The sequence below is a fragment of the Typopeltis vanoorti genome, chromosome 2, assembly GCF_054136105.1.
Source record: "Typopeltis vanoorti isolate ZY-2024b chromosome 2, IOZ_Tvanoo_1.0, whole genome shotgun sequence".
Lineage (NCBI taxonomy): Eukaryota > Metazoa > Arthropoda > Arachnida > Uropygi > Thelyphonidae > Typopeltis > Typopeltis vanoorti.
This window is the reverse complement of record NC_143550.1, coordinates 155,305,987-155,331,175: the sequence shown is the minus strand read 5'-3', so window position 1 is coordinate 155,331,175 and position 25,189 is coordinate 155,305,987. Positions and strand designations below refer to the sequence as shown.

The window sequence follows — 25,189 nt, the reverse complement described above, 5'->3', positions numbered from 1 at the left end:
TATGAAGAGCTCAGGAGACAGCTTGCAGATGTAGCATGGAATGAGGAGTTAGCTGGAAAAGAGATCAATGCAGCTTGGGGGATTTTCAAAAACTATTTAGTAGATGCAATGTCTAAATGTATACCACGGGTGAGAAGGTTAAATAAGGTAGGTGTGAGATGGATGAATAAAGAGATTAAGCATGCAATACAGAAAAAAAAGGCATTGTGGAGACAGCATAAGAAAAGTGGAAGTAACCAATTTCATGAGGTCTACAAAGACCAGGAAGGAGGGTGACTTGGTTGGTGAGAGTAGCTAAAGAGAGGTATGAACAGCAGTTAGCTAATGAAGCCAAAAAGAATCCTAGGGAGTTCTTTCGATATGTAGCCAGCAAAAGAAAGAATGATTATGGAAGGATGACATTGATTGGAAGAAATGGTATAAAGACAGCTGTTGTAGAATGTGTTGTGGAGATACTTAATGAGCAATTCATAAAGATCTTTCAATCTTGTGAATGTGACTTCATGGAGAGATTAAGAGCAGTTGATGATGGGGAGGAGAGACTGACTGTAAGTGAGCAAGAGGTGTTTGGGGAGTTGAGTAAACTAGATGTAAATAAGGCTGTGGGACTTGATAATATATCACCACGTATTCTGAAGGAGTGTGCTAGAGAGTTGACACCTGCCTTGACATATTTTTTTAATACGAGTCTTGCACTTGGTCAAGTTCCTAAAGAGTGGAAGGAGGGCAAGATTGTGCCACTTCATAAAGGAGGTGATCGAACTCAAGCATCAACTATAGGCCTATCTGTGTGTCAGGTGTTGTGGTTAAGTTGTTGGAGAAGCTTGTGAGAACTAGGATCCAGAGTTGGGTTGACAACAATGGTATAATCTTTGATGGACAGCATGGATTTGCTAAAGGGAGGTCATGTTTTAGTAATCTGCTTACTTATTACAATAAAGTGACTGCTTCCTTGGACAGAGGAGAAGGATACACAGTAATATACTTGGATTTCGCAAAAGCTTTTGATAGAGTATCTCATGATAAGTTGACAGTCAAACTAGAGCAGATGGGGTTGGATATTAGATTAGTGCATTGGATTGGAGACTGGCTATCTGATAGGTATCAACAAGTTGTGTATGGGGTTGCAATATCCAGGAAATGGAAAGTCACTAGTGGGGTGCCTCAGGGATCTGTTTTAGGGCCATTACTATTTAACTTATATATTAATGATATTGGTGAAGATTTGGATGGAGATATTCAGTTGTTTGCGGGTGATGCAAAGTTGGGACGAACCATAAAGAGTAGTGAAGATGTTGTGGCCTTGCAAGAAGACTTGAATAAATTGAGTGATTGGGCAAGCAAATGGGGATGTGAGTTCAATGTTGCAAAATGTAAGGTTTTAAAATTTGGAAAACAAAGATGGGATGCAGAATTTATGCTTGGTGAGAATATATTGTTGGAAGTAGAGGAAATAAGAGATCTGGGGGTGATAGTGGATAAGGATCTAAAATTTAGGGGACACATCGCCAAAATTGTGAAGACAACACAAAGACTTCTGGGAATGATGCGGAGGACACTGACATGTAGAAGTAGGGAGATACTTGTTCCAATGTATAAGGCTTTGATTAGGCCACACTTGGACTATTGTGCCCAGATTTGGTCACCGGGTTTTCAGAAGGATGAAGAGATGTTGGAAAGGGTCCAAAGGCGAATGACTAAGGTAGTTTCTGACCTCTGGAATGTTGAGTATGAGGAAAGATTGAAAAGATGTAATTTGCAGAGTCTCGTGGAGAGAAGGAAGAGGGGAGATATGATAGAGACCTACAAGTTGGTAAGGGGTTGTTATAGGATCAATGGTGGAGAAGTTCTACAGAGAATAGTGGGAGAACAGGGGAGAACCAGAGGTCATCCCTGGAAACTGTATAAGGAAGGTGTGAGTAAGGGAGTGAGAGGCAGGTTTTTTTCGTGCAGAGTTGTGAGTGATTGGAATGCCTTGCCTGAGAGCGTGGTGTCTGCAAGTAGTTTGAATGTGTTTAAGACACGGTATGATGAGATGTGTGTGTAAGATAAAAGGACCTCCTAGATGAGTCTTTGACTCCATGAGGTCTTGTTTTAATAATAATAATAATAATAATAATTATTGTTAAGATTGGAGTGGTTAATTAAAATTTCACATGCTTTAAATTTTCATTCATAGCAGTATGCATGATGTAAAAAACAAGTACTTTTCCAATCAATTTGGTGAGAGTGATCTGAGAGGCCTGCTTCTCCAAAATTTTTAAATTTAATGTGTCGCTTGTGTTCTTTTTTTACAGATAGGGATTGTACGTCCAGTTTCTCCAATATAAAATAAGTTACAGGTGCAAAAATGCAATAAACTCCAGGGTGTGCAAATGGGGGAAGAGGATCCTTAGAGGAGTTGAATATGTTTTTAATTTTAACCATACTACCGGCCAGGACATATATATGCGTCCACATTACAATGGATGCGAAGTGCATATTAAAATTGTAATACCATTGATATTACATTGAAATTTATGATGGATACGAAGCTTTTGAGGATGTGTATTTGATCTTTAATGGCTGGTAAGGTGGTTTAAAAGTAGCATTAAGATTATAGCGGTGTAGAATTCTATTACTTTTTTCTGATAGCCTTTTAATGTATGGAATAGCTATAGTTTTATTGTAATCTATATTATTTTTTGATGAATTTTTATGAAGAATTTTATTAATAGTATTTTTGCTATAGCTGTTATTTATAAATGTATTGCTAATAATTTTTAATTCTTGTTTATTAGAGAAATTTTTGTAGCTCTGTTTTTGAGGGTGTTAATGACTCGAAGTTTTTGCGAAGAGTGGTGATATGAGTTAGCATGCATATATTGGCTGATATGCTTATTTAAAACACTTCTACTCTCTCACTGTCTACTGCAAGCCTACACATATGATATAAGAGAGAGAGGGAAGGAGAATGTTATGAAATATATGAAGCTCAAGCCAGAAAAGTTATGAGTACTATGCAGAAAGCTAAATCAGAGTATAAAAAGCAATTGCCTTTGCAGACTACCAATCAAAATGAATTTTATCATTGTTGGATAAGGATATTGGATGGATAATGAGACCAGAACAGACCAATATGGTCTATACCCCATATTAGCATTATATGATGATGCTAGTAAAAGAAAGAATGCACAAATATAACTTTACTGAATGCAGATGGTACTGTGTCAGAAGATTGATTCCCTTAATGAGTGCTCATTTTGCTGTGATATATCAACCAGGTGTATGTAACATGGTGCACAAAATACTACATTGGATGAAGTAGAGGTGCCTAAGAATGAGGGTGGAGAGCTGTGGCATAACCTGGATAAGAATTTAGCCATTGGTATGATAGTATACTAATATGTATGCTAAAGGAATGTTAAGCCGAATTGGCAATGACTTTGAAATGTTTGTATAACTGGTGTCTTAGCTCAGGAGAGATACCTACCCATCTATAGCTCTGGGGTGGTGGTGAGATTTTAGAGAAGTTGGTAAGAACTCATATACAGAAATGGGTTGACAGACAAGCTATACTCAGCAAGGAACAGCATGAGTTTACTAAAGGGAAGTCATGTTTTAACAATTTGTTCATATTTTATAACCATGTTACGGCTGAGTTTGATAAAGGGAATGGATACTCCAGGATGCTGTTGGAATTTGCTAAGCCACTGGATAGAATACCACATGAAAGGCTTGCATTAACTGGATAATGTGGGATTGGAATATAAACTCTTCACTTGAATAAGTTAATGGGCAGGTATCAGAAAGTGATATATGGTGGACATTTAAGGTGACCAGTAGTGTACCACAGGGATCAGTCCTTGGACCATTGTTGTTTATTGTGTACATTAATGATATTGGGAAGGATCTGTCTGAGAGGAGATCTTTAATTGCTTGCTGATGAGGCAAAGATAAGCCAGTGCAGTTAGAGATGCTACTGATATCCAGCATTAACAATATTATTTCAATAGACTGGAAATTTGGATGAATGATGATTGCTATCAGTTCAGTGTTAGTAAGTGTATTGTTATGCACTTGAGCATGATCAGTTTGCCTACGACATGTTGGCATCACTGTGCTACAAGAAATTAATGAGATTAGGGATCTTGGAGTTATTTAGGATAAGAATTTAAAGTTCAAAGGTCACATAGTAAAAATTGCAAATATAGCTCAGAAGATAATTGTGATGTTGAAACGAATATTAATATATAAGGATAAGGAAGTCATTTTGCCTCTTTACAAGGCCTTGATAAAGCTTCTCCCCCTCTATCATGTGCTGATTTGGTCTGCTTGGTTCCAAGAAGATAAAGAATCTGTTGAAAGGGTGCAAAGAATAGTTAGAAAGATTGCATTGGAATTATGAATGTAGATTATGAGGATAGATTGAAAATATCTGGACTGCACACCCTGGTAAATAGGAGAAAGAGGGGGTGATATGATAGAAGTCTATAAACTTCTGAATGACTTGTATAGGGTATTGTGTGATGAAATTTTTCATTATATGGAAGGTGGGGAGAGAACACTGAGTCATTAATGGAAGTTAAGTTTGTATGTGGTTAAGAAAAGGATAAGTGCTAAATTTTTCTCTCCCAGACTGAGAGAATGGCAGTTTGCCTGTTGAAGTAGTAAATGAGTTTAAAAGAAGGTATGGCAGCTGGTGCAGATGTTATATAGCCTCCATAGATGAGTCATTAACTGGGTACAGGTTTCTGATAATAATATATCTTATTATCATAGACTTGAGTTCTCCATATTTTGGGGTGAATAATGTACAGCAGACTGGTGTACACAATTTGTTCAGAGAATGTGGGTTTGCAATAAAACGATGTAGAAAGAGAGCAATGTTTTGTGTTAGTTACAAATATCAAAAAAGGTTATATGGGATGTCATTTTATCTTAATCCTGAGATGAAGATTTATTTTTTGAAGAAATATTTGTAATTTATAATATGTAGGCTTCATGCAGCAAAAATGGCATTAAAATACTCTGTTATCTTTACCATAAAGATGGTTTGGAATGAATAGAATAGAATTTTTTTTTCTTGTAAATGCTACTGAAAATAGTTTACCAGAATAGGCAGTAATGGACTACCTGCAGTATTTCCTTCAGCTTATTTATAAGTTTTTTCTTCTAAATGAGATATCTCAAATTAATTACAAATTTCAAAATCTGTGTGATTGCAGTATCTTAAGACAGATATTCCAGAGAGTTCAAGGAAGTTTATTAGTAAAGAGTAATGTCAAAACTTATTAGAAGGGCCACTGCTTAAATCTTTAATTTTTGAGAGAAAACCAATGTGTTTTTTTTTTCTCTTTTCTTTTTTTTTAAATATACGAACTTGAGTGATCCGTGAGAGAGCAGAGAATGTCAGTAAGCCAGAGGACTGTCCAGTAGAATTAACTATGCATTACAAAGGGCATCTTGATTTGTAAAACTTTGGTAGACTAAATATCCTGGGGGGTTAGGCATGATATGTCTTTAGTTTATGAAAGATAGCTGGTTTAAAAAAGTAATATTATCTAAAAGTGTGTTATTTAAGTGATTTTGGTATACACTGTGGTCTCATGCGAGAAGATTATTTTTTCCTGGAATCCATGACTGCAATCCATGGAATCCATGACTGGTAATGCTGCTTTTGTCTGCTCTGGTAATGACAAGATCACATAATCTCTTAAGAAATGGGGGGGGGGGGGGGGTATTTAAAAAAAAAAAAAAAGAATGGTTTAAATTATTGTTATTGAACCAGTAATGAATTTGGCAACTTTGAAGCACAACTTCTTAAATTTGTCATTAGAAAGAATAGTGCTTATTGAGAGCCAAAGAAATGTAATGAAAGGTTTATGTGTTGGTGACTATTCATAGACGTTCACAGTATAAGTAACATCAAAGGGAATAAATAATTTATTGAGTAGGTAAAATTTTGCTGGATTTCCAATCAGCACCTTCAGAGCATAAATTACAACTGTTGTGAAACATATACCAATCGAGTAAGTTGTTGCAAAAACAATTGATATTGTAACTGAAAAGGAACTTATGTTCTATTTGGGTGCACTGAATGAGGCAGATAAAAGATAATAATTCAGAGTTCAGGTGAAATGTGTCTTAGAAATAACTGTCTCCCAACTCTTGGTCAATTTAATGCATTCATAGGAAGTGCTTTGTAGTACAGTACTTGTTTTCTTCCATTCAATCCTATGCAAAAGGTAATCCAGATTGGCACACTATCAGAACATAGTCTCTCAGTTCCGTGTGCCATGACAGGCACATGGAACTTTATATACTGCAATTTGTGCATGAGGAAGAAGCTGATTGTTCAGAAATCAGATGAAGTTTAGTATGTGGTTTGAAAGCAAAATGGAGATTACATTTTGAAGAACTTTAGCCATCTTTTCATATATATTTATACCTTAGACTTGACATACAAGATCACAACTAAGATCTCTTATGTCAAGTGTGAAAGGGATTGAAGTTGGGGGGGAGGGGGTCATACTGTTTGTCTGTTATATGGTGGTGTAACCATTTGCTAAAACATGTGCAGAGATAACTGAATTCTGTGGCAAGAGCTGTAAGGTATTGAGCTGTACTGTACTGTAGGGATGGATTATGGTGATTGATTACATAAGTACCCTCCAGAAGAAGTGCTTTAGGCCTTTGATAAACAGAGTAGTGGGCCTCACATTGGAAATGTAAAAATTATCCGTCGCTATCAGATGTTCTGATGTTCTCTGCTCAGCACCTATGTAAATCTTTTTTTTTTAAAAATAAAATATACAGCTTCAAAGGCTTTTATGTATTAAGTTGATAAAATGCAGTCACATCTCACCAATGGGCAAGTTCCTAATAGAATAAATTAAAATCCATGTAATTTTTTGACAATATTATATTGTTATTAATATATAACATCTCCATGGAGTCCATCACAGGAAACGCCACACCATATCATCCATTATCAATACTACATAATCTATCATCCACACTATGCCATCTATCACTCATTAATACTTAACATAATACACTACCTAAACACCGTAACACCTACCACCTATTAATAGTATTTCTCTGTTAACTGCATGTATTCTCTGGCTAGTTTCTCTGTTTGCAAGATAAACAACCAAAGTTTCTGGGAGAAAGCTCCCTGCTGTTTTCATATCAGATCGGCTAACTCATTTTAAAGTGAAAAGGTACATATAAAGATTCCTCTCATCAACAATGAGAATCAAACTCAGGTCATTTCAAACTGAATGGCATGTGTTCCATCATTCTTCCAACCTCTCTGCAGAGGTGCTTTTCACATGTGTGTCACAATTTGTATGTAAAGTTCATTTCACAGCACTTGATTTGTTTTAAGTAGCTTGTTGTTCTTCAAGTATGTACTCAGGCAGAGATGTAGTATGAGATCTGGATTACTTATTTATAGGAATTAAAATTCATTAATTCCCTGAAGTTGTGGTGTCATTTGCCAAGTCAGAAACAGAATTTCTTCAATTGCAGTCATAGTCACAATATGTCTAGATACCAAATGCAATATTTACTGAAAGTTATTGCGACTCCTACATTTCATTTAGCTTTTATCCTAATATAAACAACTTTATGCGATTTGTATACTCCATTTCCTGAAATGGAGTATAAAATGTGACATGACATATACCATTATAAAACACCACAATCAATGTCATCACTATCTGTTGCATAAAATTCTTCAAACTCATTTGAAAAAAAAAAAAAAACGAGTCTGAAGAATCGAAGAATTTTCTGAAATAGAAGTAATTAAAAGTTATATTAATGAAATCAGTGAAAGTTTGAGGACAAAATTGCTTCTATTGCAATTTTTTTCCCTTCATGCAGAAAAAATACCAAAAGCAGTTCTGACACATAACTGGTTTTTGTTTTTTCTGTATGAGGGTATCTTAGTTTTTAGTGAACATATGAGATTCTTATGCATAGATTTGCAAACTTGTCATTTCTTCCTTTGATTGTTATTTACTTTAAAAAGTAAATGGGTATTTTTTTCTTGTAATTTGAATGTATTGTATAATTGCACATATACTAAAATTTTGATTGTTAAATCTGCTGCTAAATTTATTAAATGTTATTCAATTTGTGAATATGTCTGAAGGTATTCAGAATTGGACATTTAATTCCTCTCCATATCCCTTCCCTAAAATCATAGGTTGTTAGTATTTTTCACTTATAGATGATTGATTGTTACTAATAGCTGCATTATGAGAAATAAGATTAAGTCTGACATTATTATTATTATTACCACCCCAAGACCTCATGGAGTCAAAGACTCATCTGGGAGGTCCTTTTATCACACACACACACAGCTCATCATACCGTGTTTTAAACACATTCAAACTCTTTGCAGACACCACATTCTCAGGCAAGGCATTCCAATCATTCACAACTCTGCACGAAAAAAACCTGACTCTCACTCCCCCTACTTACACCCTCTTTATACAGTTTCCAGGGATGACCTCTGGTTCTCCCCTGATCTCCCACTATTTTCTATAAAACCTCTCCAGCGTTGTTCCTATAACACCCCCTTATCAACTTGTAGGTCTCTATCATATCTCCCCTCTTCCTCCTGACCACCAGACTCTGCAAATTACATCTTCTCAATCTTTCCTCATACTCGACATTCCAGAAGTCAGAAACTAATCAGTCTCCTTTCGACCCTTTCCAACATCTCTTCATCCTTCTGAAAACCCGGTGACCAAATCTGGGCACAATAGAATCTCCCTACTTCTACAACGCAGTGTCCTCCGCATCATTCCCAGAAGCCTTTGTGTTGTCTCCACGATATTGGCTATGTGTCCCCTAAATTTTAGATCCTTATCCACTATCACCCCCAGATCTCTTATTTCCTCTACCTCCAACAATATATTCTCACCAAGCATAAATTCTGCATCCCATCTTTGTTTTCCAAATTTTAAAACCTTACATTTTGCAACATTGAACTGACATCCCCATTTCCATGCCCAATCACTCAATTTATTCAAGTCTTTTTGCAAGGCCACAACATCTTCACTACTCTTTATGGTTCGTCCCAACTTTGTATCATCTGCAACCAACTGAATATCTCCATCCAAATCTTCGCCAATATCATTAATATACAAGTTAAATAGTAATGGCCCTAAAACAGACCCCTGAAGCACTCCACTAGTGACTTTTCTTTTCCTGGATATCGCACCCCCATACACAACTTGTTGATACCTATCAGATAGCCAGTCTCCAATCCAATGCACTAATCTAATATCCAACCCCATCTGCTCTAGTTTGACTGTCAACTTATCATGAGGTACTCTATCAAAAGCTTTTGCGAAATCCAAGTATATTACTGTGTATCCTTCTCCTCTGTTCCAAGGAAGCAGTCACTTTATTGTAATAAGTAAGTAGATTACTAAAACATGACCTCCCTTTAGCAAATCCATGCTGTCCATCAAAGATAATACCATTGTTATCAACCCAACTCTGGATCCTAGTTCTCACAAGCTTCTCCAACAACTTAACCACAACACCTGACACGTAGATAGGCCTATAATTTGATGCTTGAGTTCGATCACCTCCTTTATGTAGTGGCACAATCTTGCCCTCCTTCCACTCCTTCGGAACTTGACTGAGTGCAAGACTCATATTAAAAATATATGTCAAGGTAGGTGTCAGCTCCCTGGCACATTCTTTCAGAATATGTGGTGATATATTATCAAGTCCCACAACCTTATTAACATCCCCATACATCTCTTGCTCACTTACAGTCAGTCTCTCCTGCCCATCATCAACTGCTTGCAATCCCTCCATGAAGTCAAATTCACAAGATTGAATGATCTTTATGAACTGCTCATTAAGTATCTCCACCACACATTCTGCATCAGCAGTCTTTATACCATTTCCTCCAATCAATGTCATCCTTCCATAATTATTCTTTCTTTTGTTGGCTACATATCGAAAGAACTCCTTAGGATTCTTTTTGGCTTCATTAGCCAACTGCTGTTCATACCTCTCTTTAGCTACCCTCACCAACCAAGTCAGCCTCCTTGCCTGGTCTTTGTAGACCTCATGAAATTGGTTACTTCCACAATGCCCTTTTTCTCTGTATCGCATGCTTAATCTCTTTATTCATCCATCTCACACCTACCTTATTTAACCTTCTCACCCTTGGAATACATTTAGACATTGCATCTACTAGATAGTTTTTGAAAATCCTCCAAGTTGCATTGATCTCTTTTCCAGCTAACTCCTCATTCCACACTACACCTGCAAGCTGTCTCCTGAGCTCTTCATAATCACCCCCCCCCCCCTTGTATTTCCACATATACCCTTTTTTCACAGGGGTCCTTGCACTGCTGGCAACCACCCAGGTAATCACCTCATGGTCACTCTCACCCATTGGTGGATGATTTGACACCTCATTTATAATTACATCCTCTGATGAGATGACCAAATCCAAGACCCTCAATCCTCGTGTGTCCTCTGTTACATACTGTCTGAGGTGGTTAATCCTCAAAAACTCAAGAAACTCATTTTCTTTACTTCCAGTTGCTATCTCGTCATTCCAGTCTATATTGCCATAATTGAAATCACCCTTTGCTAATTTATTTGGCTAATTTGATTGTACATTTCATTATCACCACCATCCATATTACCTTGTCTATAACAACTTCCCACCAAGTATTTGATTCCATTCACCTCTATCTCACACCATACTGCCTCAAAACCACTGGCACTCTTTCACTCTTACATCTCTACTTTATATGGACATAACTCTTTCTCTATCATCAATAGCACTCCCCCTTCCTTTTTACCCCTTCTGTCCTCACGAAACACATCATACCCTTCCTTTTTTTTAGGCTTACATGGTGATCAGAATGCATTTTTGAAAATTATGGAGACAGCTACCGTGTTTGAATAAAAACTTTAGTTTAATATAACTAAAATCTACATTCGACGTTTCGACCTTTATGTCAAGGTCGGAAAATTTTTTTTTTTTTTTTTTTTTTTTCCCACCAGAGGTCAGGACAACAATTGTGGTAGCAGTTGGTCAGTGTCTTTAACGAACCAGTTTGATTGTAGTATAGCTTGTTTCCTGTGTATATTTGTACGCTCCAGAAGATGACCTTGGCATAAAGATCGAAACGTCGAATGTAGATTTGAGTTATATTAAACTAAAGTTTTTATTCAAACACAGTAGTTGTCTCCATAATTTTCAAAAATACATCATACCCTTCCATCTCTATTCCTGTCAGGATGTCATCCTCTTCCAACCATGTGTCACTTATTCAGACAATCTTTGGGTGAACAGACGTAATTAGTGCAACCATTTCATCTGCCTTGTTTCTTATACTTCTAGCATCTATATACAAACACAACAGCTCATTTCTGGATCTACAGCTAGTTCCACTGATACCACTCACTCGATGTGATCTCTCCATGCTCGACTGGGGCCATTTCCCTTTCTGCTTCTTCATTTTAAAACCCTTTTCAATTCCAAGTGTTTCCTCTTGATCCCTGGTCATCCCATTCTTTTTCTGCCTACACATTTTTACCTCCTCTTGGAGCATCATCCTTTCCCATGCTGTGCATCCCTGTCCAACCTGAGCCTCCCCGTTTCCCTGCTTCTCTTGCACACCCATTCTCTCATTTTCTATACTCATACCACTCATTTCCCCATTCATAACCACCTCTTCAATCTCTCCTGTCTTACTCTCTTGCTCTTCCACATCATTTCCCACTCAATCTGATTCATTCTCTCTATTCACTTTTCTACCTTCCAGCAGTAGTCTCTCCAAGCGACTCACACCATTACCACTCAAATGCAGTCCATTGCTCCAATACAGCTCACTTCGTCCCTCAAACTCATTTCACACATTAACAAACTGTACTCCCGTCTCCTCACACATTTCAGCGAGCATATCATTCATAATCCTTGCTCTCCGCCTCATTTCTCCACAGTCATACCTAGGCAACATGCTAATTACTCTTCCTGTCACTCTATTCTCTTTTATCCTTCTAAGCAGCCTCCTGATATCCATTCTGACACACTCTTTGTCCTCTCTCAAATCATTCGTACCTATTAATACTATTAACTCTTTTGCTCGCTCCTCCCTCATATCCAATGCCTCAATCACTCTACTCATTTTAGCACCTGGAAAACATACCTTGTGCATTCTATTCTCCAGCACACCCTTAATAATGGAGTTGCCATACAACTCCACTCGCTCATCTTTCGTTAACTCTTTCATGCCATCATTATTTATTTTAATAATTTTTACCCGAATTTTCTTAATTTCATTCTGCATCCATTTCATTTCTTGCCTCATCCAATCGAATTCAACTTCCGAATCTTGCGACACATTCTTTCTATCATTCAATCTTTCTAACTCTGGACCCCCTCTTCTCACTTTCACTCTCATTCATCCTTCTTTGTTTCCGTACTTTCAGTCCAACATGTGTCCAACTTTCGCTATCATTCTTCTCATTTTCACACTCATTCATCCTTCTTTGTTTCTGTACTTTCAATCCAACATGCGTCGAACTTTCCCTATCATTTATTCTTTTTTCGCTATCATCCATTCTTTCGATTTTTTTCACTTTTGATTTCTGCGTCATGCCATTTCTAGTTTCATTCGTTCTCTCAATTTCGTTTCTTTCTGCCACTCTCACCTCACTTTCGTTCCTTTTAACATCCGTTACGGTTTTCAAATCGCTCTTTTTCTTCTTTACTGATTTTTTAACATTTTTTCGCCTCTCTTTCGAACGTGCACACATTTTCCCCATGAGAATCTCGCTACTAACACTTTGTGTCATAAATTTCATATTTGCATTCATCAATTCCTCATTCAGGTCACACTTCACACACATACCCCTCCTTCCATCCGCACCAATATCCACAAATCATTTATGTAATCGAAAGAATACATATAACAGACCTCACACATAACAAAATGACGGAAATCTAAATTAAAGTCATGGAATGACAATGCCGCCGCCATTTTTTGTAGGTTACTAAGTCTAATAATAACGATTTCGTAAAAGTTTTGGCAAAAAAAAAAAAACCACACCAATAAAACCGGTAGTGAACAATGTTTACAGCCTCTCTTACTCAAACAATTACGCATATATATTTAATTATTCCTAGAAAACCTATCCCAATCAGGAGCTCTTCTTATACATGTCACTGCATTTGACTCACGAGCATCCTCTTTATGAGAAGTAATAAGATAAAATCAAGCATTATTAAGAGGAACATTTATAATAAGATTAAAGGTAACACACAGTGTAACATCTAAAACAGTTGAAGAATTTTTTCGGCATTCTCCTGTCAAAGTAAATGAGTCACAATTATTATTTCTCTAATTTTCAACAAATATATATATATATATATATATGCAAAATATTTGTTTTATATGCATACCATATGAATTACTAAAATTAATAATCTGTGTTTTTCATATATTGTAATAGTCATATATTGTTTTTTGTTTACAGCAAACAAACAAGCCAAAAATAAAGGCTTTGAATTTCTAGATGTAGGTTGTCCATGCAAGGTCAAAATTATTCTTTATTTATCTGCATGTTTTTATTAATATATATGCATATATATATAATGTACACACACACATACTGCTATAAACAATGCAAAAATTGATACTGACTCATGCAAGTTGGTGTCCTTTTCATGACCTGCTTAATTTATTTATATATTTTAATAATATATATATATATATATATATATATATATATATATACACACATTATTATTAATATATTTAAACTGTTTTAAGTATAAAACATCATAATCCTTTATTTTCTAATTACATGTATTTTATGTAACTATTGATAATCTTATTTCAGAATTTTCAGGAAGTTTTCAGTGTGGAATTTGTAAGCGTCTATACAAGAATCATCATTCCTTAAAGGACCATCTTTTCTCGCATTCTGACCAGTTGTTTGACTGCCTCATTTGTGGCAAAACATTCAAGGCCAAAAGACTATTAAAACAACATCATCAAATGCATCAAGAAAATACTTTACATTGCAAGTTTTGTGGAGAAACATTTCGCTGGAGATCTGCACTGCAGAGGCACATGACTAAGTTCCATATGAAATGAAGCAACTACTTAGAAACTTCATTAAGGTGGTAGGATTCATTTTTACATGTGATTTAAATTTTTGGGATTGCTTTCATGTATTTAGATAATTTCCAATTTAACTAATATAAACAGAATACCTTATTCAGAAGCTAAATAATAATAAAAGAATAAATTTTTGATTTTGAGATATTGAACAATCCAAAATTATATGTAGAAAGTATTTTACCTTGGGTATAATAAATGTTAAAGATACCAAGCTATTTTAAACCTGGTTTTACTCCATTTCCCAAGTAAGCAAACAGTCAAGTAAGTCAGGTTTGCACCTGCAAGCATTTCAAGTCTAGCTGACCCCACACATAGTGCAAGTCAAGGCAATTCGTGGTAAAGGTGGATAAGCTCTGATCACTATTCTTAATATTTACCTTTAATGCAAAGCACATCTCCTGGAGGAGATGTATGATGCTATGTATTGAAGGCAAGGGGCCACTACCCAGACCGGTTTCGACCTTTATTGAGGTCTCATCAGTTATTTAAATAAATCTTGCAGTTTTAATATTTTTATAGTTGTAGTTACTGTTCTTGAATCACAAGCTTCTCTGCAAATGATATATTATAAAAGATACAAAAAACATTTTTCAAGTTGAGATTAAGAAACATTGTTGCTGTCATAAATTTTTCAGAACTGAATAATTAAGATATTGCTTAATTTTTTGGAATAAGAGTCATGAGCAAACTCAGTGTTATGCTTTTTGCTTTTATAGCTCATAAATAATTTAAATATGTTTATAGCAGACAGTAGTATAATATATAATATTCCAAACTGATCTTAATTTGTGCACATATATATGTGCTGTCTTTCTACCTCCTTCTCCTTTCCTCATGATTCATATATTTCATTTGCTGTTTACATAGATAGCCCAATATCAAATTTCATGCTTGTATAATGAAGGTTAGTATAGGAATCTCTTGTTGCTCTTTTATTTGAAAACTATTTTGAAGGAAAATATTCACTGGTCACTCTTCATTATGGCCAGTATTCCACCCATCCATCCACACATATAATTTTGACAATACACACCACAGTATTATGAGAATTCTGGAATATAGGACATATAATAATTATCTCTCCTAAGTTCCTTATAAAAACATTGTCATTTTGTTAGTTCTATTCAATATAATATTTCTAAATGTGTTTTGCATTACTCTCAGTATCCTTTTCAGCAATGAAAAAAGTATCTACATTATTTTCCAGTTGAAGTCTCAGTGTTGTCATTTACTTTCTAACAATAAATACAACCTACACCTTTTTATCTTATATTAATTAGTAGCAGTATCTCTTGTAGAGCCTAAACGTTGTGTGGTTTAATGCTGCAGTGTTTACACAAAGCTGTTTATCAATTTAAAATTATATTTTTGTATTCAATATGTGACTGTTTTGCAATACTTAAATAAGCAACTGGACCTGATATTTCTATCAGGTAAATCTTGCATCTCAGCTATTTAAATACATTATTCAAATATGTTTATGAAGTACACTTTGTATTCATTTTTTACTTGATTATTTCATTTTCTCATTTTGTGGCTGCATACCTGTCTGCATAATGCACTCTATTTAAAAAAAAAAAACCATAAATTTTTTCTGGTTATGATTTTCAACAGTTCTCAGAGGTGTCACTATTTTAAGACAATGCCCCTCCGGGAAAAGAAAGAATCTATACTGCTCTGAAGGATAATTATTTGTTAATCAGATGGCAAATAAAAAGGAGTCATTTTAGCTTTTTCTTTGAAAAAAAAAAAAAAATAATAATAACCTACAAGAACATTTGAACTGGAACACTAGGATGTGACCCTACCAACTAGCATTGTTAAAAATTCACTTAAGAAATTGTATCATGCATTTAAATTAGTCATACCTAGAAATTATATCCTTGTTTAATCTTTCATCCAAGCATAAGCAGAAAAAAGTTTGCATGTGAAGAATCTTCATGACTAGACTACTTGTATATAGAGGCTGATGACTTTACATTAATTGCCTTAGTATACTATAATACAACACACATATCGTATACACATGGATAAAAGATTAATCAAGAATATAATTTCTTGGCATGTTTAATTTAATTTATAATGAAGTGATAAAACTTTCTACATGCATTATACAGTGGAGTTGGAGGTCTGAATTACATTCAGACCTCCAACTCCACTGACATCAAAGACATTTCAAATGTCTATATTTGAAATGTCTTTGGCCAATTAAAAAATTACTAGAGCCACTTTAATTATAAGAAGCAGCAGCATATATAAGCAAGAATATATAAGCAAGATTTTTATTCTGTGGAGTACCCTACTTTAGCTTACTATTTGTGATTATGACATGAAATATGATTGAAACAATTTTAGCAAAAAAGAAGGCATGTATTTCAACCATTAATGAAGAAGAGGCAATTACAAAGACTTACTCTGGTACCGCAAACTTCTAAGTATACAGAAGCAGTACATAATCTAAACTAACATTGTAATATAAATTAACATTAAAGTTGAAATAAATCATTTGAGAAATAATAAGACTTGATATGAAAAAGTAATGAATAAAGTTTAGCTGTAAAAGTATGATGAAAGATATAATGAATAAAACTTTATATAAAGTTTTATTCATAAACAGAGCTATAAAGGCAATGAATAAAAACTGAGATATGAAGCACACATGTGCAAGAATTAGAAGGTTAAGGAGGAAAACGTAAAGGGAAAATAATAAACTAAGAACATGTATAATTTGAACAATAAATGGATGCTTGATATGAAAAAAAACGGATTTTATATCCTGGATTTTATTCCTTACTTTTTCATATCTAAAATCTTACTTAACATAATGGAATGATTGATAAAATTATCTAAAACAACTGAAGAAACAGAATACTAGGAGACTTTAAGAAAATAACCTTTGACAATGTAGAACACATGGAACCAAAGCAGAGCAGTCATAGTAAATATTGTGAGAAAAAACACTTGGTGCAACAATTAGAGTAAATAATAACTAGATAACTACAGAAAGCTTAGAAATAAAAAGAGCCACAAAAAATACTTTGACCAGAGAAAATACAGAAGAGAATAAGTAATATAAAATACCAAAAAACAAAATTAAAGAATGTGCAGATCCACCAAAAATGCTTGGGTTTTAAAAGGTGCGAAGAAGCCAGTAAAAAGAATGATAGCAAGGTTGTGTAAAACTGTAAAAGAATTAACATAAACAGAACATTAAAAACGAAAGACAAAAATAATGTCCTTCAAAAGATAAAAGAAATTTAGAAAAAATATTATCAGATACTTTTCTGGAAGAATAGGATTAGGAAAATACAAATGAAGACACAGAAAAAGAAAAACTATGATCTGTAATAAAAGAGGAAAATTTGAATGCAATAAACCAAATGAAATTGTCTAAATCACCTGGTAGAGATGAACTCTCTACTAAACTGCGGAAATCTAGAGCATAGTAGCCATTAATTTTCTGCTAGCCAAATACTACACACAAAATGACTGGCAAAGGAATCATAATACCAATATTCAGAAAAGGTAGATAAATGAAGGTGGAAATCTTTATGTGCATCATACAAAATAGAATTCAGACCCTATTGAAATAAAAAAAGATCAAACAGGCTTTACACCTAGTAGCTACTATAGACTATTTTTTTCAAGTTAACTATTAAAAATAAATGGCATGAATATCAATCATGAATATCAATCATTAAATATGCAGACAGTATTATTATTCTAGAAGAGTCTAGATAAAAGGCAACATAAAAGATAATAAAAATTTTAATGAAGAATGTAAAACTTACGGAATGAAACTTAATTTCAGCAAAACAAAATAATGAAAATAAAAAGAGGGGGGGGGATTTCAAGAAATTTAGAAAATTATATACTTGAACAGGTAAAGAAATTTACATATCTTGACAATCTTATTACTCATAATTCTGACAATACATGAACACTAAAATATAGACTTAACATTGGATAGCCAAATATGAATAAATTTTTAAAAACATGGAAAAATAATAGCATTGTAAAAAGTTGCAACTCGAAACTATAAAGACTATTATAATATCTACGGCAACGTATGGAGACTCAGTCAGAAAGAAATAAGGAAAATCAGAGCATTCAAAATGAAATGCTTAAGATAAATATGATTCACTGGTTAGAATATAAAGAGAAGATGCCATAGATATAATTCTTAAACAACAATTAAGATGGTTTGGACATCAGAGAATTTCTCCTCTCAGAGGTTACCAAACAGTGCTGAGTAGTCGGAGGAAGATGATCAAGGGGAAGACCAAAAATAAGAACTTGCCTACAGTCATTGAAGGATAGGTCACAATTATCCAGCTTCAGAGATAGACAGAGAGAGAGAGATGATAGAAATGACCCGAGAAAATCCAACAGTTTTGTTCATGGGGGACTCAACCTGTCACTTAACAGGATGTGGAAGAAGAATTTCTTCACATCTTGAAGGTCATTTATAATAATGGAAGATAGGTAAGATATTTCAATGTAAGTAATTATTTATAATCAGTATTGTATGTACTCTCAGATTGTGTACTACATATTATGATAGACTAAATAATTATCAACATTACGCCTTTTTACAGTTGAAGATTTTTTCTAATAATGGAAAGAAAATAAGATATATAAACTAGGGGGGAATATTTTCCCCTGGTGCCTACCCCCCCCCCCCCTTGTGTTCCAGATTGGCAGGCCGGTTCTCCTTTAATTCTGATGACTTGAATTTTGAAGACTCAAAGGGGGATTTCTGTGCGCCCCCCAAGTTCCTGACTGGTAGGCCGGTTCTCCTTGAATTTTGAAGACTCGACACTCAGGGTAGCCCCTGAATGTCGAGTCTTCAAAATTTGATCATTTCAAAAAACGTGACATAAAAAGGCTTATCATTTTATATATATAGGGTAGATTTAAGTTATAATTTATAATCATCATAGGTCCTATAATAGTTTACTTATTACTAGCTTCCTGTCAATATTTTTTTTTACCTTTTCAAATTAGTTATTTGTTATCTTGCCAATATATCACTTTACATGGCAGAGTGGAATCTAAGAGAATGAGGTGGACTGATAGAGTGCCTCAAAGTACTATGACCACTACCAATTTATTTGTATATTAATGAGATAAGGAATGATTTAAGAAGTGATATATGATTGTTTGCTGATGATGCAAAACTGGAGAGGACAATACTTTATAAAGACAATGTAGATATTCTACAGGGTGTATTAAATAAATTAGCAATTTGGGCAAAGAATAATGATTGTCAAGTTAATGTTGCAAAAGGTTAAGGTTATGCTTTTTGAGATGACTGCATATCACATTGATAGTACTGGATTGCAGGAAATTAATGAGGCCAGAGATTGGGATTCAACAGTGACTTATGGAAGTTAGACTTGGAACCTAAAGAAGTCTGATAGGAAATGGATAACTGCTTTTGAGATGTGGTGTTACATAAGGGGCTATTGAGGATATCATATACTGAAAGGCAGACAAATGGATGGGTGTTAGAAAGGATCAGTAGAACTTTAAGGCTCCTTACAGATACTGACAGTTGGACACATTCAAAGGATGGAAGGCCTTCTGAAAACAGTAATAGAAGGTAAAGTTTGTGGAAAAAGAGGAAGCAATATACCCTCAATGAGATGGATGGTGTATTTGAAGTAATTGATCTTCAGAGAGTTGAGGCCTCCAGAAAAGCATACAAGAGGATCACATGATGAAGATTGGTATGACACATCACCAAGCATCGGAATGACCATGTGGCATCTGTGGATGTCCGATGAATAGATGGATTTTAGGGATTTGGGGATAACTGTAGACAGAGTTGAAGTTCTGAGGGCATCTTGCAAAAGTTAGCAGAACAGCTCAAAGAATTGATGTAGGTCCTATAATAGTTTACTTGAGTCTTCTGACTCCATGAAATACCTGTATAATAATAATAATTTGACCTCCCACATTGAGTCTTTGGATTCCATGAAGGCCTGGAGGTGTTAATTGCAATCTTCTAAAACACTACTAATGGCATTGATCTCACACACACACACACACACACACACACACACACACACACACACACACACACACACACACACACACCTCTTTTGCTAACATTTCCTCTCCCATTCTTAGATTAGCTCAGTTTACCCATTTCTGCATAATACTGATGACTTTAATTTCTTTCTAAGATCTTCATTTTTAATATGATTCCATGACCGATGTCCTCTTTTGACTTTCTAATTTTTCTTAGTATTATCATATCTCTGGTATCTCACATTCAGATGACTATTTTGCTTTCTATTCCAACATTCAAATTTATTATTATTATGCAAGCCCCTCTTTAGAGACCCCAGACAAAATGACGTCTCAACTTTGACTCTATCAACTAACTTCATCAAGGTTCCTGGAGTACAGCTTTATATCTCGGGTTTTTATTCATTGCTTATTTCATCTCACTTTTATATCGCAGATTTTATTGATTACTTATTATCTCTCAAATGATTTATTTTAACTTTAATGTTAATTTACATTACACTGTTAGTTTATTTTTTATTCTGCTTCCATATACTTAGAGAAGTTCATGCTAATAAGATAGGTCTTTGTAATTGCCTCTTTTTCATTAACAACTGAACTAGATGGTTTCCTTTCACTGATATTGTTTCAATCATAATCCATATCCTAATCACAGATCAACCATAGCCAAAAATTAGTGGGTTAAAGTAGGGTACTCCATTGAATAAAAGGCATGCTTATATAATTTTATGTTTTAAACATAAGGCGTGACATGACTCTAAGATTCATAATACAGGAATTTCCAATAATTATTTTAGAAGTTTCTGTAAATAGTACGTGGGAGTGGGTTTCTGATTTAAAATTGCAAATCCTGAGACAGGATATCTCCCATACTGAACTATGGTGGCTGAAAATGGTGCCTTCAATTAAATATTTAAAAAAAAAATCCTGATTGTGAATTTGAATTTGAAAATATTCTTCAGCATCTGAACTGTAAATAAATGAAATTATCCTAGCTTCTCACCAGTCAAATATTTTTTAAAACTAGTATTTAAAAGGCACACAAAATATGAATTCCTTCCGTGAATGACTTCAGGCTTGTAGTACATACAGTAGCTGGTCTAAGGATCAGATAAATGTTAGTTATATATCTGCATGATAAGTTCAGTATCCCCTAGTTCTACCTGTATAAACCAATCACTATCAGTAGTGGTAGTAAAAGTACTGAAAACTTGGTCAAGAATAGAATTCAGAAATGAGTGGATAAGAATATGATACTATATGAGGAGTAGCATGACTTTGTTATGGGTTCGTCATGCCTTACGAGGGTGGTCTGAAAAGTTCTCAGCCTAACAATGAAAAAACAAATTTATAATTTCAAAATTATTTTTATTTTTCAACATAATCTCCCTTAAGACTAATACATTTATTCCAGCAATGCTCCAGCACCATTATCTCATCCCTGTAGTGGTTCTCAGTAAGATCTGCAAAAGACCCTCTACAGCTGCATTCACCTTGTGATTCGAAGAACAACGCTGACCAGCGAGGTCAGCGTTGTTCTAATCATCCCAAAACACCGATCCATGACCTTTCTTGCTGATGGAACGAACTTTACCTTCTTTGGCACTGAACAACCAGCTTCTGTCTGCTGTTTTGACTTCTGTTTGGATTCTGGTGTGTAACGGTGCATCCAATTCTCATCCATAGTAATAAATCGATGCACAAAATCAGTTTTATTCTTGTTAAAATGTTCCAAGCACTATTCAGAGATTTTCATGTGAGTGTGTTTTTGATCTGCTGTTAGCAAGCTCAGCACCCATCTTGCGCAAAGCTTTTTCATTTGCAATTCTTCATGCAAAATATATATCCTGCACTAGAGAGAATGAATCAGATCAAGCAGGAAGCGATGTGGAAGAGCAGGAGAGTAAGACAGGAGAGATTGAAGAGGTGGTTACGAATGGGCAAGTGAGTGGTATGAGTATAGAAAATAAGAGAATGGGTGTGCAAGAGGAGCAGGGAAACAGGGAGGCTCAGGGTGGACAGGGGTATACAGCATGAGAAAGGTGGATGCTCCAAGAGGAGGTGAGAGCATGTGTAGACAGGAAAGGAATGGGATGATCAGGGAGAAATGGTTGGAATTGAAGGGGGGGGGATTCTAAAACGAAGAAGCAGAAAGGGAAATGGCCCCAGTCGAGCATGGAGAGATCACATTGAGTGAGTGGTATCAGTGTGAACTAGCTGTAGATTCAGAAATGAGCCGTTGTTTGTAAACAAATGCTAGAAGTTAAGAAACAAGGCAAATGAAAAGGTTGGATTAATTGAGTCTGATCACCCAAAAATTGTTGGAATAAGTGAGACATGGATGGATGAAGATGACATCCTGACAGGAATAGAGATGGAAGGGTATGATGTGTTTTGTGAGGATAGAAGTGATAAAAAGGGAGGAGGAGTGCTATTGATGATAGGGAAAGAGTTATGTCCATACAGGGTAGAGATGCAGGAGGGAAATAGTGCCAGTGGTTTTGAGGCAGTATGGTGTGAGATAGAGGTGAATGGAATCAAATGCTTGATGGGATGTTGTTATAGACGAGGTAATGTGGATGGTGGTGATAATGAAATGTATAATCAAATTGGCCAAGCAAATAAGAAAAGGGTGATCATTATAGATGATTTTAATTATGGCAATATAGACTGGAATGATGAGATAGCAACTGGAAATAAAGAAAATGAGTTTCTTGAATTTTTGAGGGATAACTACCTTAGACAGTATGTAACAGAGGGCACACGAGGATTGAGGGTCATTTCATTACAGGATGTAATTATAAATGAGGTGTCAAATCATCCACCAATTGGTGAGTGACCATGAGGTGATTACCTGGGTGGTTGCCAGCAGTGTGAGGACCTCTGTGAGAAAAGGGTATATGTGGAACTACAGGGGGGGGGGGAGTGATTATGAAGAGCTCAGGAGACAGCTTGCGGGTGTAGTGTGGAATGAGGAGTTAGCTGGAAAAGAGATCAATGCAACTTGGAGGATTTTCAAAAACTATCTAGTAGATGCAATGTCTAAATGTATTCCAAGGGTGAGAAGGTTAAATAAGGTAGGTGTGAAATGGATGAATAAAAAGATTAAGCATGCAATACAGAGAAAAAGGTCATTGTGGAGGCAGCATAAGAGAAGTGGAAATAACCAATTCCATCAGGTCTACAAAGACCAGGCAAGGAGGGTGACTTGGTTGGTGAGAGTAGCTAAAGAGAGGTATGAACAGCAGTTAGCTAATGAAGCCAAAATGAATCCTAAGGAGTTCTTTCGATATGTAGCCAGCAAAAGAAAGAATGATTATGGAAGGATGACATTGATTGGAGCAAATGGTATAATGGCAGCTGTTGCGGAATGTGTGGTGGAGATACTTAATGAGCAGCTCATAACGGTCTTTCAATCTTGTGAATGTGACTTCATGGAGAGATTGAGAGCAGTTGATGATGGGGTGGAGAGACTGACTGTAAGTGAGCAAGAGGTGTATGGGGAGTTGAGTAAACTGGATGTTAATAAGGCTGTGGGACTAGATAATATATCACCATGTAATCTGAAGGAATGTGGCAGGGAGTTGACACCTGCCTTGACATATTTTTTTAATACGAGTCTTTCACTCGGTCAAGTTCCTAAGGAGGCCAAGATTGTGGCACTTCATAAAGGAGGTGATCGAACTATAGCATCAAACTATAGGCCTATCTGTGTGTCAAGTGTTGTGGTTAAGTTGTTGGAGAAGCTTGTGAGAACTAGGATCCAGAGTTAGGTTGACAACAATGGTATGTATTATCTTTGATGGACAGCATGGATTTGGTAAAGGGAGATCATGTTTTAGTAATCTACTTACTTATTACAAAAATGACTGCTTCCTTGGACAACGGAGGAGGAGGATACACAGTAATATACTTAGATTTCACAAAGGCTTTTGATAGAGTACCTCATGATAAGTTGACAGTCGAACTAGAGCAGATGTGGTTGGATATTAGATTAGTGCATTGGATTGGAGACTGTTTATCTGATTGATATCAACAAGTTGTGTATGGGGGAGCGATATCCAATAAAAGGGAAGTCACTAGTGGATTGCCTCAGGGGTCTGTTTTAGGTCCATTACTGTTTAACTTGTATATTAATGATATTGGTGAAGATTTGGATGGAGATATTCAGTTGTCTGCAGATAATGCAAAGTTGGGACAAACCATGAAGAGTATTGAAGATGTTGTGGCCTTACAAGAAGACTTGAATAAATTGAGTGATTTGGCATGGAAATGGGGATGTGAGTTCAATGTTGCAAAATGTAAGGTTTTAAAATTTGGAAAACAAAGATGGGATGCAGAATTTATGCTTGGTGAGGATATATTGTTGGAGGCGGTGGAAATAAGAGATCTGGGGGTAATAGTGGATGAGGATCTAAAATTTAGGGGACACATAGCTAAAATTGTGAAGACAACACAAAGGCTTCTGGGAATGATGCGGAAGACACTGACATGTAGAAGTAGTGAGATTCTTGTTTCATTGTATAAGGCTTTGATTAGGCCACCCATGGACTATTTGTGCCCAGATTTGGTCACCTGGTTTTCAGAAGAATGAAGAGATGTTGGAAAGAGTCCAAAGGTGACTGACTAAGGTAGTTTCTGACCTCTGGAATGTCGAGATTCCAGAGGAAAGATTGAGAAGATGCAACTTGCAGAGTGTCTTTGACAGGAGGAAGAGGGGAGATATGATAGAGACTTACAAGCTGATAAGGGGTTGTTATAGGATCAGTGCTGGAGAAATTCTACAGAAAATAGTGGGAGATCAGGGGAGAACCAGAGGTAATCCCTGGAACTATTTCAACTCTACATGAAAAATTTTTTTCATGTAGAGTTGTAAATGATTGGAATGCCTTGCCTGAGAGTGTTGGTGTCTGCAAGGAGTTTGAGTGTGTTTAAGATACAGTATGATGAACTGTGTGTGTGTGAGTGATAAAAGGACCTCCCAGATGAGT

At 35.5% G+C, this 25,189-nt stretch overlaps 1 protein-coding gene and 1 pseudogene across 2 annotated transcripts in view; both read left to right on the top strand.

Annotated features, from left to right (window-relative positions):
- The window catches only part of LOC150109553 (serine/threonine-protein kinase Tao pseudogene), an 81,504-nt pseudogene extending 67,486 nt beyond the window's left edge, over positions 1-14,018 (top strand). The window contains exon 2 of the transcript XR_016550416.1: positions 13,879-14,018. The product of XR_016550416.1 is annotated as a serine/threonine-protein kinase Tao pseudogene (transcript). The remainder of the gene's footprint in view (positions 1-13,878) is intronic.
- The window catches only part of LOC150109552 (uncharacterized), a 196,889-nt gene that overhangs the window by 125,394 nt on the left and 46,306 nt on the right, over positions 1-25,189 (top strand). The window contains exon 4 of the mRNA XM_090402640.1: positions 13,879-14,164. Coding sequence (XP_090258766.1) covers positions 13,879-14,135 — 257 coding nt within the window. The 3' untranslated portion in view covers positions 14,136-14,164. The remainder of the gene's footprint in view (positions 1-13,878; positions 14,165-25,189) is intronic.